The following is a 16,727-nucleotide window of genomic DNA, read 5'->3' on the forward strand; positions in this document are numbered from 1 at the left end:
TTTGGGAAAATTGGGCCGAACTTCGAGTTTGGTTTTTAGGCCCAAAACGCAGTGGACTAGGTAAAAAGGCCGTACAGAATACTCCGACCCAGAAGGGCAAAGTTACTCCGGCCTTGGGAAGACAAAGCTACTTCGGCCCAAGGAGGCAAAATTACTCCGGCTCGAGAAGAGATCGTTACTTCAGCCCAAGGAAGAGTAAAATTACTCCGGTCTGGAGGCAATTCACAGTTAGGCCGGTCTCAGAGTTAGTCCGGTCGCAGTATATTCTGAGAAGACCGGTGTCGGAATTAGTCCGGTCGTGACTTTCATCGGTTAGGTCGGTCCGAACTTGTTACCTGGAAGTTTGATCTAAGCGCATCAAGGTCGAACAGGGCAGCCGAAGTAAAGAGTTGAAGGAGAAGACCGAGCTAAGGATAGTTCGGCCTTCTGTGGCTCGGTATAGCCAAGTTTACTTCGGTCAAAAGGAAGTTCGGCCGTAAAGAAAACCATCCCACTTGGTTTAAGCAGTGGGGGAGGGTGTGAAAGGATAAGCATTATCCTTAAGAGTATGAATCCTAGGAGGACTCTGCATGGAGAAATACAAGTCCTACCAGGATTGTTCCACGGGAAACTTATAAAAGCCTACAAGCATCACCTTGGAGGAGGTAATTGAACATAATCTTTCTGAGAACTTAGAGCTTTGTCTATTTGTCAAGTTTTCTGACTTAGGCATCGGAGAGGTTTCCGGCACACACCCGCCGGCTAGCTCACGTTTGTGTTTTCAGGTGACAAAGCGACGTCGTACGGAGGAGCGTGGATTTGGTCAACAGGATTATACGAGGAGAATTATTTCTTCCCCGTACATTAACAATATCTCAAGAACTCTTGTAAGCCCTTCCAAATTTATTAGACTTTGGCTCTGTTTGGCATAGAACCTTTTAGATAAAAAAATAAAATAAAATATCAGATCACATGTTAATCAATCTTTTTTCACTTCATAAAAATATAAAAAAGTAATTAAATTACAAATACACTATATGAAATTTGCTTAAAATACAGATTACTCCTTGTAATTTAAAAAATTACAAAAACTTCATTTTCAGAATTTTTTATTTAACAGAATTAATTTTTTTTTAGAAGGAAACAGAATTAATTAAAAAATAAAATTATTAATTACTTTCCTATACATCAATAAAATTAATTGAATTATTAATTAAAATATATTTTTAATATTATTAAAAAACTGTTAATTGATTTAATAATTTATAAATAAAAAGAGATCATATGTTATGAAATTAAAAATTTCTTAGAAGATGATATAATTTCTTAAACTATATAAAACATTTTATATTTTAAATAAATCATACCAAATATATTTTTAGTTTAAAAATAAATAAATAAATAAAGTTATCAAATAGAGCACTTACTTTCGGAGAGTTTGACGATTGATTCTTCTGATACATAGGTCCTTTTGAAAGAACGTCCAGTTTTGTTTTCCCAAGAAGAGAGCAAATCCAATTGAGAGACACCGTTAAGTTGGGGCCTATAGAAAATGACTCGATTGCAAGCCCTTGGATCTGTGGCTGCTTTTATTGTGTACGCCGCCACATCTTCCTCGTAATTTAACACAGCTGCACGCCAAATCCCACACACATTACATAATTCACATAAAATTCCTTTTTTTATATATAAATGATTTGCAAACACTAAATAAAATAAAATAAAAATTATAATAATTTTTTTAAATCAATAATAAGTTATTTTAATAGACTTTTTAGTTTAAATGTAAATTTATCAAATTATTTATTATTATTTTTTTTTTAATCATTCCTTTCATCACAGTCAATTTTCTATAAACTTTTTCATTTATTTATTGTGCTAGATACCCTTGGTTTAAATCCAATGGTATGAATTGTCAATTTTATGGGGCGTGTTTGTGTTTGTGTTTTCTTTTTCTTTTTCTTTTTCTTTTTCTTTTTCTTAAGTCGTTGTTCTTGTTTTATTCTGTAGGATTAATTATGGACATCCTTATTGAGGTTTATTAAGGATACACATTTTTCTTTTATTTAAGAAATTATAAATATTTCAGGATTTATCTTCTAATGAACTTAATAGAAAAATGAAATTACTTAATTACCCTCTTATACCAAAAGAAATTTGGTATCACTACAAGAAAAGTGGGTATATGAGACGGAACTATTTGCGACGGCACACTTGCCGTCTCAAAAAGTCACTTTTTGCGACGGCAGAAAATGCCGTCTCAAAAAAGCAGAGTATTTGCGACAGCACTATTTGCCGTCTCAAAAAAACAGAGCATTTGCGACGGCACAATTTGCCGTCTCAAAAAATCAGAGCATTTGCGACGGTATTTTCTGCCGTCGCAAATACTCTGCTTTTTTGAGACGGCAAATGGTGCCGTCGCAAATACTCTGCTTTTTTAGACGGTATTTTCTGCCGTCGCAAAAAGTGACTTTCGTGTTTTTTTTTTTAATTTTTAGTGAATACTCTTAAAATTTTAAATATTTTTTTTAAATACACCTTACTTAGATGTATCTAAAAAAATAAATTATGAAAAAATATTTTTAAAAATTAATAAATACATAAAAATACAAAAAAAATGTATTGAATTATTGTATTTTTGGTATTTAGTGAATTTTTAAAAGATTTTTTTTACAATTTTTTTAAATTTTTAGATGTATTTATGTTAGGTGTGTCTAAAAATTTAAAAAAATACTTAAAATATTAAAAAAATTCAGTAAAAACAATATAACACGGAAAACAAGAAAGTATAATTTTCTCAAAAGAGTTTTTGGAAAACTCTAACCTAGCATAGTGATTGTGGTTTTGAGACAGCTTCATCTATACAGTCACAAAATTCTATCGCAAAATTTTTTTTAAAAAAAATGTCTTCTTACTCTTTTAATATAACATTTCTCTTTTCATTCATTTTTTCATCTTCATGTCTCTCTGTCTCTATCTCTCTCTCTTCTCTTTATCTCTTTCACTCATCACTCTTCTTTCTCTGTCTGTCTGTTTCTCTCTCTCATTTTCTCTCTGTGTCTCTCGCCTATCTCTCTTCTCTCTATCTCTCTCATCTATTTTCTCTTGATCATCTCTCTTCTCTCTATCTCTCTCATTTCTTTTCTCTCTCTCTCTCTCTTATCTTTCTATCTCTCTCGCTCATTTCTCTTCTCTCTCTGTCTCTCTCTTTTTCTGTGTCTCTCTCTCACTCATCTCTTTTTGTCTATCTCTCGCTCATCTCTTGTTTCTCTCTCTTTTTCTATCTTTCTCTCTATCTCTATCTCTCTCTCTCTTTCTCTTTTCTGTCTCTCTCTCTCCCTGTCTCTCTCTCACTCACCACCCTTCTCTCTCTCTCTACTTGTCTATTTGTCTATTTCTCCCTCACTATGTTCGCCTTGCTCACTCTCTTACTCCCATCTTCTCTATTTATCGAGCTCCTTCTCGATTTATCGATCCACTATAAACGACGTCGTCTTACTCTTTTGAACATTTCTCTTTTCACCAATTTTTTCAGCTTCCTATCTCTCTGTCTCTGTCTATCTTCTCTTTCCCTCTCTTACTCATCACTCTTCTCTGTCTGGATGTCTCTCCATTTCTCTATATGTCGCTGTCTCTCTCTCACTCATCACTCTTCTTTGTCTGTCCGTCTCTCTCTTTCTCTCTATGTCTCTGTCTCTCTTCTCTTTCTCTTTCTCATTCATCACTCTTCTCTGTCCGTCTGTCTATCTCTCTCTCTCTCTTTTTCTCTGTGTCTCTCGTCTATCTCTATTCTTTCTATCTCTTTCATCTATCTTCTCTCTCTGTCTTTCTTCTCTGTCTCTTCTTTTTTTCTCTCTCGCTTTCTCGCTCATCTCTTTCTGTCTCTCTCTCGTTTATCTCTTTTCGCTCTTTTTTTTCTCTTTCTCTGTCTCTCTCTTTGTCTATATCTTTTCACCCATTTTTTCATCTTTTTCTCTCTCTTTTCTTTCTCTCTCTTATTCATCACTCTTCTCTCTCTGTCTGTCTATTTGTCTCTCTCTCTCTCTCTCTGTCTTTCATTCATCTATCTCTTCTCTCATCTCTTTTTTTTTTCTCTCTCTCTGTGTCTCTCACTCATCTCTCTCTCTCTCTCTCTCACCACTCATCTTCTCTACCACCTTCACTACTACTGCAAACGCCATTTCACTACCACCACTACTACCACGGTCGCCATTTCACCTCTACGACTACCATTACTACTACCATCGCCACCACTCCACTACCACCACTACCATTATTGCCACTACTACTACTACTACAATTACCTCTCTTTCACCCCTGCTACTTCATCTACTCTACTACTACCACAACTTCACCACTAATCTCTTTCGCCATCACCACCACCACCACCACCACCACCACCATCATCTCTTATCCACCACCTTCACCACTACTGTCGGTTCCTCTTCTCTACCACAAAATATTACATCTCTTCTCTCTCTCACTCATCACTCTTCTCTGTCTGTCAATCTTTGTCTTTGTCTCTTTCTCTTTCTTTTTCTCTTTTTGTCTCTCGCTCATCTCTCTTCTCTCTATCTCTCTCATCTCTCTTCTCTCTATCTCTCTCATCTCTCTATCTCTCTTCTCTCTATCTCTCTCTCCGTCTCTCTCGCTCATCTTTCTTCTCTCTTCGTCTCTCTCGCTCATCTTTCTTCTCTCTTCGTCTCTCTCTTTTTCTATGTCTTTCTCTCTATCATCTCTTTTCGCTCTCTTTCTTTGTCTATCTCTCGCTCATCTCTTGTTTCTCTCTATTTTTCTATATATCTCTCTCTATCTGTTTCTCTCTCTGTCTCCCTGTCTCTCTCTATATCTCTTTGTCTCTTTGTCTCTCTCTCACTTATCACTATTCTCTCTCTCTATCTCTCTTCTCTATCTGTCTCTCACTCATCTCTTTCTCACCACCCATCTTCTCTACCACATTCACCACTACTGCAAATGCCATTCCATTATTACCACTACTACCACTGCAAATGCCACATTGACCACAAAAAATTAACTTTATTTTAATGGAAAATATTCTCCCTACTTCTACCAAATAAAAAAAATAATAATTTTTTATTCATTAAAATAAATATGAAACAAATAAATTTTCAACCTTACTAAATGAAAAAATAAAAATAAAAATTCATTAACTATAAAAAAAATTATTTTAATAATTTTTTTAGCAATGACATCCTCTATTACACAAAAAAAAAAAAAAAAAAGTCATTTTATTATTTAAATATTTATTTATAATGAAAATAAAAAAAAAATCGAAAAAAATTTTCATTCTCCCTCCTGCCTTTTCCATTCCCGCTCGGTTCCCCCACCCCAAACCCAAAATCCCTAATCTCAAAAATCCCTAATCTCTTTCCCCCCCTCCATTCCCGCCCGGGTTTTCCCCCACCCCAAACCCAAAATTCCCAATCTCTTCAACCAGTGCGGTGAAGCAACTTCACATCCAACCTCTCAATCCATCGCGCCTGATTCTTCAAGCTGAACAAAATGAGCAGTAGTAGTAAAAAAGCCAAGAACATGAACAACAATCCCATTTACAAAAACCCTAACTCCCCAATCGAATCCAGAATCAAAGACTTACTCTCTCGAATGACCTTGTCCGAAAAGATCGGCCAGATCACTCAAATCGATCAACCAGTGCAGTGAAGCAACTTCACACCCAACCTCTCAATCCATTCGAGACCTCTCCATCGGTCTCTCTCTCTCTCTCTCTCTCTCTGTTTTTATGCATTTTTTTCCTTTGATCTTCGATTCATTGATTTCTCAAGGAGTATTCTCAGCACCGGCGGTGGTGGACCGTTCGAGAAAGCAACGTCATTCGATTGGATCAATATGATTGACAGATTTCAGAACGCTGCACTCGAGTCTCGCCTCGGGATTCCACTTCTCTACGGTACTGACGCTGTTCATGGCAACAACAACGTCTACGGTGCCACTGTATTTCCTCACAACATTGGCCTTGGAGCTACTAGGTATTATATGTAACTATTGTTGTTGCTTGAGAGAGTGTTAGTTTGTGTGACAGAGATGCAGAGTTGGTTAGGAGGATTGGAGTTGCAACTGCTCTTGAAGTTAGGGCTCGTGGCGCTCAGTTTACTTTTGCTCCTTGTGTGGCTGTAAGTTCTCGTAATTTTTTATATTAGATTATTTGATCAGATTATTATCAGACCATTCTATGTTCATTTTGGTTCAAATTGGTCATCCATGTATCAAAGATTTATGTAAATATGAATGAACTTTGTTTGTGGCATTACGTGTTTGATCAAACGCGAGAATGAACTTTGTTTTTTTCTTTCCCAAACAAAATATGAATCTTAAGCATTTTCAATGAAGTTGAGACTGAAAGATAGAAATGGACGGTAAGCTAAGTGGGCAACTGTTAGATTTCTTTGAGAAATAAATGCAGAGAAGTGGTTGTTTCTGTATAGCTTTAAAATGATCTTTAGCACGATACAGTCATATTTTGGGAAACGATCACTATATTGGATAAATTTCATAATCTTAGCCGTAACCAGAAGTTCTTCATGATTACCCCCACCCCTTTATCCTTTTTTTTTTTTCTTTTTAATTTGAAGCCAACAAATCACAGAAGATAAGAAGACAAACTTGCCTGCCCACTTTTTACGAGATACCAAGTTTTATTTATTTCTTGTGTCATGGAAGGAAAATTATTAGGTTGTCCAGACTACCATGTGCCATTAGCCTATGTGGTGCGCTGTCAACAAATTAAGAACCACAAAACATATTAGGTGGGTCATCATTTGTCTTTCAACTACCCAACAAACATGGGTAAGCATTATACCATCCATAAAATTTTCTGTTGCTTCATTGGCTGGAATGCCACGTGGACAATACCACATGATTCTCTGAGACGAAATAATTGGCCGGCTGTAATTAGGCAGCCTAATGGAGCATTAGCATTTTTCCTTGTAGGAATATATAGGTCATTCCACAATGTATGTTCGTAATTCATTAGTGTTGGAGTTCATTCCAAAATGTTTGTTCATAATTCATTAGTGTAGGCCTTGTTTAAATTCCATTTTGATTTTCATTCCTTATATTTGGTTTCTAGTATTTTTTTTTATGGTGTCTATTAACCCTTTAATTATTCTAGATTCATGTATACTTATTTCATTTTTGCATGAGCTAAATTATTGTTTTTGAGAACTGATATATGTGACCCATTTTTTTGCACCTTTGATATCTCCATGCACATGGCAAGATAGTATTTGTTTTCATTATTTTCTTAATGACCAATCATGATTATTCACGTAGGCGGTGATACAAAACAGTAACAAAAAATTTGTGACACATAACATTTCTCATTATTTTGTAAGCAATTTGGATAACTTTTGTAGTAATTTTATTTTTATTTAATTTTTTTTAACTGCCCTTTAGTTTAGTCTTTATCCCAATTCGTCTTTTTTAATGGATTACAAATATGCATTACCCTTTAGTTTAGTCTTTATCCCCACTTCGACTTTTTTAATGGAGTACAAATATCTGTACACTAAGTCTCTGTCGACATTATGAACAACAGTTTAGTACTTGCCTTGGTTCTAGTTACAAAATGCTATAATATGGTTAAATCCACTATTGGAACCTTCCATGCCATCTGACTTCTATCTGATAATGGGGCTAAACCGCATCATAGAAGGAAAACTTAGGTTCCCACTTCCTGATATTAAGACTAGGAGGTGCATCTTCCAGGTAAATGCATGACATGATTATGCAAATATAAGATTAATTATTAATATAGATTTCCATTAACCCTATCTTTATGATAACTTATGTGCCAAGCAAACCTTTTATGTCAGAAATGCAGATACACAAATCTAGGATGACGTTGGCTGATGATGTCAACTTAGAAGAATTTGTTATGACCAAGGATGAGTTTTCTGGAGCCGATATAAAGGCAATATGTACTGAAGCTGGTTTACTTACTCTAAGAGAGCGCCGTATGAAGGTGAGACAACTTCATTGTTGAATTATATGTGTATCATTTGTGTTTGTTGCAATTCCGTGTTACAACTAATTCTTAAAACATGATGCTTTTTGGCTGCTCTGAATTTTGGCTTGTAAAGTGGAGATATGAGAGTATTAGACACAGATGAACTTTAAGTAAGGATTAGTGTTTTCAGACCCTTAGTTATACTATATTGGGTCCCCTCCTATAGATCTAATTTTCAACTTTGTAGAAAGAAAAAAGATGGGACTTTGTGAAGGGAAAATATCGAGAAGCAAAACAAAGGAAGAAACAAAAATGAAGAGGCAGATTATGGCCTGTTTGTTTTTGTTGATCAAAAAGATTATGGCCTGTTTTGTGGACATATTCTGTTGCAAATCCCCCAGTCCAATATTTATTTTGCTGGTTGTTTGAAATCCTTAAGGCAGTGTTTGGTTCATGGATTTGGGGAGGGATTTGGAAAAGGAAAGAGAAAATGTAGGTGAAATGTTAATCCCCAAATCCTTGAACCAAACGCAGCTGAAATCAACAATATTAGACTGGAATCTATTTGGTTAGTAAATTTCACAAAGTACAGATTTTTTTGACTTCGTATTCAATTTTTAGGCACACAATATGCATAGGTGACATTGGCCTCGTATATGTTAGTGAACTCATGATGTCTAAGTTTTGCCTTTTCAACTAGGGAAAGAGCAGAACAAAGTGAAATACTACTAATGATAATTAGACTAACCAAGAACAAAAACCTCAATGATAATTAATTATTACAAGAGTAAATAAATGAACCACTGTGTTAGTTATTTCTCTGAGTTTGCTTGTCCATTAAATATATATGTCCACGTCAGTCTTGAGGTCCTTAACTTTGTCCTTGTGAATTCAAAATCTATAGAAATTATTGGATGCTTTATACAATTGCATGTTGTTTAGACTTCGTCTAATAGAAATTGTTCTATGTGTGCCTCAGGTTACGCATTCAGACTTCAAGAAGGCTAAAGATAAGGTCATGTTCAAGAAGAAAGAGGGGGTGCCAGAAGGACTCTATATGTGAAAATACTCTGTTCTCTATGCATATAGGCATTTGTTTTGCTTGCTTTTAGACTCCCATTTTTGTGCTTCTATACTGTTGAATATTTCGCTATGAGATATATTGCCATCTCATGTGGGATGATGATGGTAGTTTCTGCAAGGACAACGTTCTGGTTAAGTCAGTTGCCCGCTTAATCAATGAACTCATTTCCTTTTGACAGATTTTCATGTCATCGAACAGCTTCAATTTCTGAGGGTAATGTGTGTTGCTAATGTGTCATTTATTGTTTCCATTGTTGTGGGTCTGATGGAAAACTACTTTCATCTCCGGTTTAGAGAGCACTTTTTTCGTGGAAAATTCCTCTGAAACATGAGAAGCAAAAAAGATGGTTACCTAGTCATGGCATGGGTGAACTGTAATTTTTAGGGACACACTTGCAATCAGGGATGAAAGTAAGAATTCAATCTAATATCCTATAGAATTCAATCAGGGACATACTTGTAATTATTGTGAAGAAATTGTTATTTTTATATTATTATGGAAAATTTTTAATATTTTTAATATTTTTATCGTATGATTTTTTCTTTTTTGCGACGGCATTTCACCGTCGCAAAAAATAGAAAATTTTAATATTTTTATTAATTTTGTTACAGGTTTTACATTTTGCGACGGCATTATACTGTTGCAAAAAATAGAAATTTTATTATTTAAAATAGAAATTTTATTATTTTTTAATACTTTTTGCGACGGCATTACACTGTCGCAAAAATGGAAAATTTCATATTTTTAATACTTTTTGCGACGGCACCACACCGTCGCAAAAAGTGTTTCTGCCGTTGCAAAAAAGACTATTAGCGACGGTATTTTTTGCCGTCTCAAATAACATTTTTACCGAAGGTAAATTTGTGCCGTCGCAAAAAAGTCAAGAAATTTCAAATGTTATTAGCGACTGCACAGTGCCGTCGCAAAAAGGCAAAAATGTCGTTGCAAAACATTAGCGACGGCACTGTGCCGTCTCAAAAAGCCTTTTGCAACCCCTCCATTTGCGACCCCCTCTTGCTGTCGCAAAAAGTATTAGCGACGGCATTAGGAGTATTAGCAATGGTATTTTACCGTCGCAAAAAGTTAATTTTTTTGTAGTGTATACTGCCCTCATTTCCTTCATCTATCACCCAAACAAAGTTCTCTACCCTTAACTAATCTCAACATTCCATCATGACTTCTCACTACCTCACCACAACTATCTCCAGTATCACCTCATCTTTTCTTTCATTGTTGGGCCACCATCATCACCTCTCTCTCTCTCTCTCTATATATATATATATATATATATCACCCAATTGACCATCACCACCACTAGTTGACACTACCACGACCCATCATGGCCTTCCAATAGGGCTACAACCAAGCTCAGTCCGAAAGGTAAAAAGAATTATCCAAGCCTGTCCCAAGCCTAAACTTCTAGCCTGAGTTGACTTGCTTGAGATTGAGCTTGACCTTGACCTTGACCTTGACCTTGACTTTAACACTAATGTTCTATTTGGTTCATTGGAATGAGATGGTATTGAACGAAATGATCATTCTTTAGGCTCTCAAATGAAATGATCATTCCCTTGAAATGATAAAGGATGATTCCAATTGTAATGCACTTTGTCATTGATTTTTTAGTATTCAACTAAACATGGAAATAAACATTTTAATAAAATAATCATTCCATTCCATTGTACTCTAGTGAACCAAATAGTACTTAAGAACCAGGGCTATGCAGCGGATGCTTGGACCTGCCAAACTCGACCGACCCGACCCGACTAGTGATGTTTTGGGTGGATGCGTGACACGTGGCGGGCGGATACGGGCCCAAACATTTTGATTTCGCAGATCTGGGTCAGGTAACGGGTAACCCACCACTTCCATCCGCATGCCCGACCCACCTGCCTGCTGCCCGTCGATTCTATTTTTTTCCCTTTTTCCCTTTGTCTCGCCCTCATTTTTTCATTTCATGTTTTTGTAACCCTAGTTCTCCTTTCAATGGCTCTCTGAAAAGAGGTGATTGCAGGATGTGAGTCTGAGGTAAATTTTATATACACTTGTTCTTTAATTAGATTTACAGGTTTTTGATTTCTGGGGTTTTGTGGGTTTCTATATTTTATATACAGTTTGACTGGAAATAAGATTTATTTATTTTACATATTAATGTGTGAGGTGTTGGTTAGAACTTTTCTGGTTCTGTAATGGAGTTGAAAACAGGGGACTAAACATCACAGATATAATGAACTTTTTTGGTTCTATAATGAATTGATTCGTATCAATGAATCAATGAATGAACTTCCATTTTTTTCTTCTGTTTTTTTTAATTTATAGTTTTGATTTTGTTTTATCAAAATGCAACAAAATGTGTCATATATCTGTCATGTGATTTTGAGTTTGAACCATTGAAAATTTTATTGAATTTTGAAGCCAACAATATATTTTTCATTTGAGTAAATGGGATGTTTTGCTTTTTCAGTAATTAGGGCTTCTCAACCTATGTTCTATGACTGTGTTCTAGGTAATCTCAACCTGTGTTCTGTGACTATTGTTTGGATGCACAATGTTTGTTGTCATATATTTGATAGTGCACAATTGAATTATGCCCAGGTTATTTTTTTAAGGAAGTGCACAATTGAATTATGTTGAAAATTTGTAAAATTTTAAATCGCCAAACCGATTCGTATCCATTCGCCAATCCGCCAATCTACTAAATTTGCAACCTCTGGATTGGCGAATGGATGTGGATTGATTTTCTCCAATCCGCCAATCTGGCGGACGGATGGCGAATTACAGGTTCTGTGGCCACATATGTGCCCAGCTAAGAGCTAGAATTAGGCTCAGGTCATCCAAAGAATTGAACTAACCCTACCCAAAAAAATCAAGTTGGTTCGGTTTATGGGATTTCAAGTTATTTGTCCAACCCTAGTGAGTAGAGACATAGACAGAACCAGAAATTTATTTGCAGAGTTGCCAAGACATGAATTCAGATTCAACACATAAATTATATACAAGTCTCAATTTATTTTAATTTTGAATTTATAACACTTAATTTGAATAAAATTAAAATTTTCCAAATATGATAAAAAAAAAATTTAAAAAAACCTAGTAATTGAAATCATACATCCTAATTCATGATTTTTTCTTAATATGTAAAATTAAAAAAATTGCAATCGTATCAAATGACATTGAAAATATATATATATATATATATAAAATAAAAATATTATAAATTAAAAACAATAATAAAAGAGAATATGAATTACATAGTTGTAATAATGAGAAAGTTAATGGCAGAAGCAACGCTTTTTTTTCTATATTCCCAAGTTAATTTGACTCCAAAAAAAAAAAAAAAATCATACACTTTTAATCAATAAAACGGCGTGCAGCAAGTCAAAACCCTTAGGGGGCAGTTGTGGGGATGTATTTTCTGAATACCAACACGTGGCATGGTGACGCCGACGTGTTAGCCGAGGTGCCACGTGTCCTGGTAGTTAAGCCGAGATGATCTCGGAGTTGCCGAGGTTATCCCCGAAGATATCGGAATCTGAGATAAGCAGATAAGGGACAAGAGTCCTAAGGCAAAGAGGGGACTTAACCAAGATAAGGATAAAGCTCTTAGGGAGTTTTATCTTTATCTCTTATAGAGTCCAGAGTAAGCAGTAAATTGGAGTTCATAAGAAGTCATACTTCTAGTGGGACTTGGATTGAGTATATTATAAAAGAGAGGCACCCCCGTGGGTCTAAGATGTGTAATTTATGTTTTGAGTATTCAGTTTAGCACTTGATTATCTTTGAGAGATATACTGACTTGATCGTCGGAGTGTGTGGGTGAAAATCTGACCACACTGCCCGTTTAGTGATCAGCTGGAGAGCACAGGCAGAATAGATGGCTTTAGCAACCTGTAACAGAAAGAAAAAGCTCCGGCGGTGGTTCTTCCACCCGGGGGCACTCCGACGATCAAGTCAGTATATCTCTCAAAGATAATCAAGTGCTAAACTGAATACTCAAAACATAAATTACATACCTTAGACCCACGGGGGTGCCTCTCTTTTATAATATACTCAATCCAAATCCCACTAGAAGTATGACTTCTTATGAACTCCAATTTACTGCTTACTCTGGACTCTATAAGAGATAAAGATAAAACTCCCTAAGAGCTTTATCCTTATCTTGGTTAAGTCCCCTCTTTGCCTTAGGACTCTTGTCCCTTATCTGCTTATCTCGGATTCCGATATCTTTGGAGATAACCTCGGCAACTCCGAGATCATCTCGGCTTAACTACCAGGACACGTGGCACCTCGGCTGACACGTCGGCGTCACCATGCCACGTATTGGTATTCAGAAAATACATCCCCACAACTGCCCCCTAGGTTCTATTACCTCGGTATTCTGAGGTGATGGAACCTATTCCGATATTTTGCCACTTCTTTTCTGAGTAATGGTTCAAAAATTGTTTAGCCGAGATAATCCTCTTCCAGCCGACGTGTTCTCTTCGAAGAACAAGGTTTCGATCGTACTCTCCCACGCGCATGAGCTGTCATGCATATCTAACCGTTCCTTTTCACGTGTTTTGTTTTCATTGGAGCGTGTCTGTGACGCGCCTGAAAGCTGTCTGTTCGTTCGTCTGCGCCGTCTGACGCGTGCGTTACTCTAGGCGCAATAATTGCCCTATTTTTGCCGCCGTTTCAAATTTTTGACAAAACTCTTTTTTGCCTCTACTTTTCTTTCACTTTTTCATTCTGTCTTCTTGTTCTTTCTCTCTCTGAAAGCTCTTTCTTCTTCGAATCTGCCATCGCTTCAATCTCTCTTCTTGAACTGCTCTTAATCCCTCATTCTTGCGAAGCCTTCTTTGCTATTGCAACCAATTTCTGAGCTCGGCGAGCATTGCCCCGGCTTCACTTGTTCCGGTAAGATTCATTCCCTTCAATGTTAATTTCTCTTTCTGCGTTTTTGTCTGCCTGTTGCCATTATTGATCTTGTTCGAAGCCTTGGGTTTATTTGTATCTTGATTTTGTGGCTATTCCTTGAACTTCTATACTTTTTCACCATTCTCTTTGCCACTGTTCTTGATTTTTTTTTACTTTTGTATCTCTATTGTTTCTGAGAGCTATACCTCTGCTCTGGAATCTGAAACTTCGTCTTTGTTTTCTCTTTTTTGTATCTGCCCCAGATCTGTGCCTTCAATCTTGGTCTTTAGAGTTCTTAGGTTTGGGATTTGTGCGTAGAACCTTCAAATTTAGGGAAAACTGAAATAAGTCTTATCAGCCATTTCTTAGATTTTTACCAAGGTTCTTGTAACCCTTCCTCAAAACGCCCATCTTCTGAAACATATTTTAAATTGACATAATGGGTATGTGGAGGCATAGGGTAAATACCCCAACAAAACTTGAGTACTTTAGGCAGGAATTCTCTATCCCAGCCGATGTTCATCTTAAACTAGCTGGGGACAGTGATACCATCATGCCCACAGACCATACGACGCCTTTCCCTATAGTAGCTTTTACCGAATGTGGACTTCGGCTTCCCCTTCATCCCCTCTTTCGTGAAGTTCTTTATTTCTACAAGCTAAACCCCATGCAACTTACTATCAACTCTTATAGGGTGATTAATGGTATTATAGCCTTAGCTAGGCAAGAGAACCTTAGAATTACCCTGGCCAACCTTCAATACTGCTATACCATGTGCCCTCTTGACCTGAAGGATAGGGGTTTCATTTATTACCTTAAGCCGAGATCTACTCAGTACAAAATTGTAGCCGACCTCCCAGACTCCAACAAGGGGACTGGAGATGATTTTCTCATTGCTTCTGGAAATTGGGAATTTGGCCCAGATGAAGATGTCCACCTCTACCCTCTTCCTCGAACAATTACAGAGGGCAAGAGTAAGAGCCCTGAGTCAACACTTAGTTGTTTTTATTTAAGTCTTTAATATTTTTTTTTTTTTTTGTTTCTGACGTCTGTTTCTTTGTCCTGCAGATCTTCGCTAGCCACCGAAAAATTTTCGTCAATCCTTCTTCCCAGGAACAAATCTAAAAACACTTCTTAACCTTCCAATCCATAAACGAAAAGCCCCGCTGTTACTAAACTTCATCCCTACATACAAATCCACTTTACCCGACGTCCCAAGAAAAAGGAAGAAGAGGCTTTCTCCACCCACAGCCACAACCTTAACTGCTTCTACATCCCGAACAGATCAAGAGTCCACATCTGACCCAGCCGATCTTCCATCAACTTCGGCCCCCTACTTAATACCAATTCCTGAACGTAAACGTCGACGAAGGCTTGTAAAGACTGCCGAGATGGTTCGTCCAAGGCCTATCGTTCAAGACCTTCTCACCGATCTTCCAACTGACGCCGAAGCCGCACCAACGCAATCAATGCTCCCACCCAAACCAAAGAGAGTAAAAAAGGCTCAGCCTAAAGCCAAGGCTACAGATGCCGAAGCTGAGGATGCTGTGCCTATTTCAAAGCTGGCAGAAAGCAAAAAATCAACCTCTGTTTCCACCAAGAGGTCAGCTGAGGGTCAACCCTCAGGGTCTACTCAATCAAAGAGGCCAAGGTCATCGTCTGCGACGACCTCGGCTTCAAAGAAGCCCGACGTCCCCTGGGCCCCTGATCTATCCCTGGAGGATAGGCCCATTATGGCTAGTGAAAGTGCTGACGACATTAACGTTGGTGTCGCCCTCAGCACTGCTCTTCTCCTTCTGAATGACTTGGAGCGAAATGCTAAGCTTAGTGAGTATGAGAATTACGCTCTCATGCTCCAACACTCCGTCTAAGTAAGTATTTCTGTTTGTACTTGTGATTTTTTCTTCCATTCTTTACTGAGAGTACTGTCTAACACTTCTGTTTTTTCTGCAGGCCATTCAGCATGCCCATTCATTTTCAATGCAATCTTTTGAAAATCGTCAAAGGTTGGTTGATATGAAAAGGGAAGCATCTTCCATGAAGAGAGAGATAAAGTCCCTTGAAGCAAAAATGAAAAAACTAGAGGATCAAGCCGAGGCTGCAACTAAAGTTCAAACTTTAGCTCTTGAGAAGGCCGAAGCTGCTGTGGCCGTTAGAAAAGTTGCTGAGGCCGAGAAAAGAGAGGCCGAGGCTCAGAAGGCCCAAGCGGAGAAAGAACTCCAGCAAGCTCTGGCCACGAAAGAGGCCGAAGTCAAAGAGGCCGATGAAAAGGCCTACGCCCAAGGTATGGCAGACGTCGCAGAAGATTATAAGCTTCAAGTCAGGCAGGCATGCAACAGGGGATTTTCCCTAGGTTGGATGTCCCTGATAAAGAAGCTTGATCTCCCTGTTGACTCGCCCCTTCGGAATGCTGATGCCATCCCTTTGCCATTTCCTCCATCTCCACCTGAAGGTGAATCAGAATCTGATGCTGACGCCGAGGATGAAGATAAGGAAACCAATGAAGAAGCCTTGGTGAGAAAACCCAAGGATGCCGTCGTAGCCAAGCCCCCTCTTCCTACTGAGCAGGTTATGGACTTAACTTTGGATGAGGAGGGTGATGAGGCCAAGGAGGCAACCAAGGAAACTGCCACTGGGCACCTATCGTCCAATCTTCTCTTGATAGAAAGAAGTGTTGAGGAATCACTAGCAGAGATTGATGCCGAGATACAAGCGGATAAAGTGGCCGACGAGGTTCCACCAGAATCGTCCGAGGTCCCAGTCCCTGCAGTGGCTAACAGT

At 37.6% G+C, this 16,727-nt stretch overlaps 1 protein-coding gene and 1 long non-coding RNA gene across 2 annotated transcripts in view; one reads left to right on the forward strand and one right to left on the reverse strand.

Moving 5' to 3' along the window:
- Positions 1-16,727, reverse strand: part of LOC114265191 (isoeugenol synthase 1) — a 40,022-nt gene that overhangs the window by 13,248 nt on the left and 10,047 nt on the right. The window contains exon 4 of the mRNA XM_028205965.2: positions 1,407-1,610. Coding sequence (XP_028061766.2) covers positions 1,407-1,610 — 204 coding nt within the window. The remainder of the gene's footprint in view (positions 1-1,406; positions 1,611-16,727) is intronic.
- LOC114265193 (uncharacterized) lies at positions 7,844-9,267 on the forward strand. The gene is made up of 2 exons (XR_014365914.1): positions 7,844-7,981; positions 8,946-9,267. It is a non-coding gene; the product is annotated as an uncharacterized LOC114265193 (long non-coding RNA).

The sequence above is a fragment of the Camellia sinensis genome, chromosome 1 (assembly GCF_055761805.1).
Source record: "Camellia sinensis isolate YWXY chromosome 1, ASM5576180v1, whole genome shotgun sequence".
In the NCBI taxonomy this organism is placed as follows: Eukaryota; Viridiplantae; Streptophyta; class Magnoliopsida; order Ericales; family Theaceae; genus Camellia; species Camellia sinensis.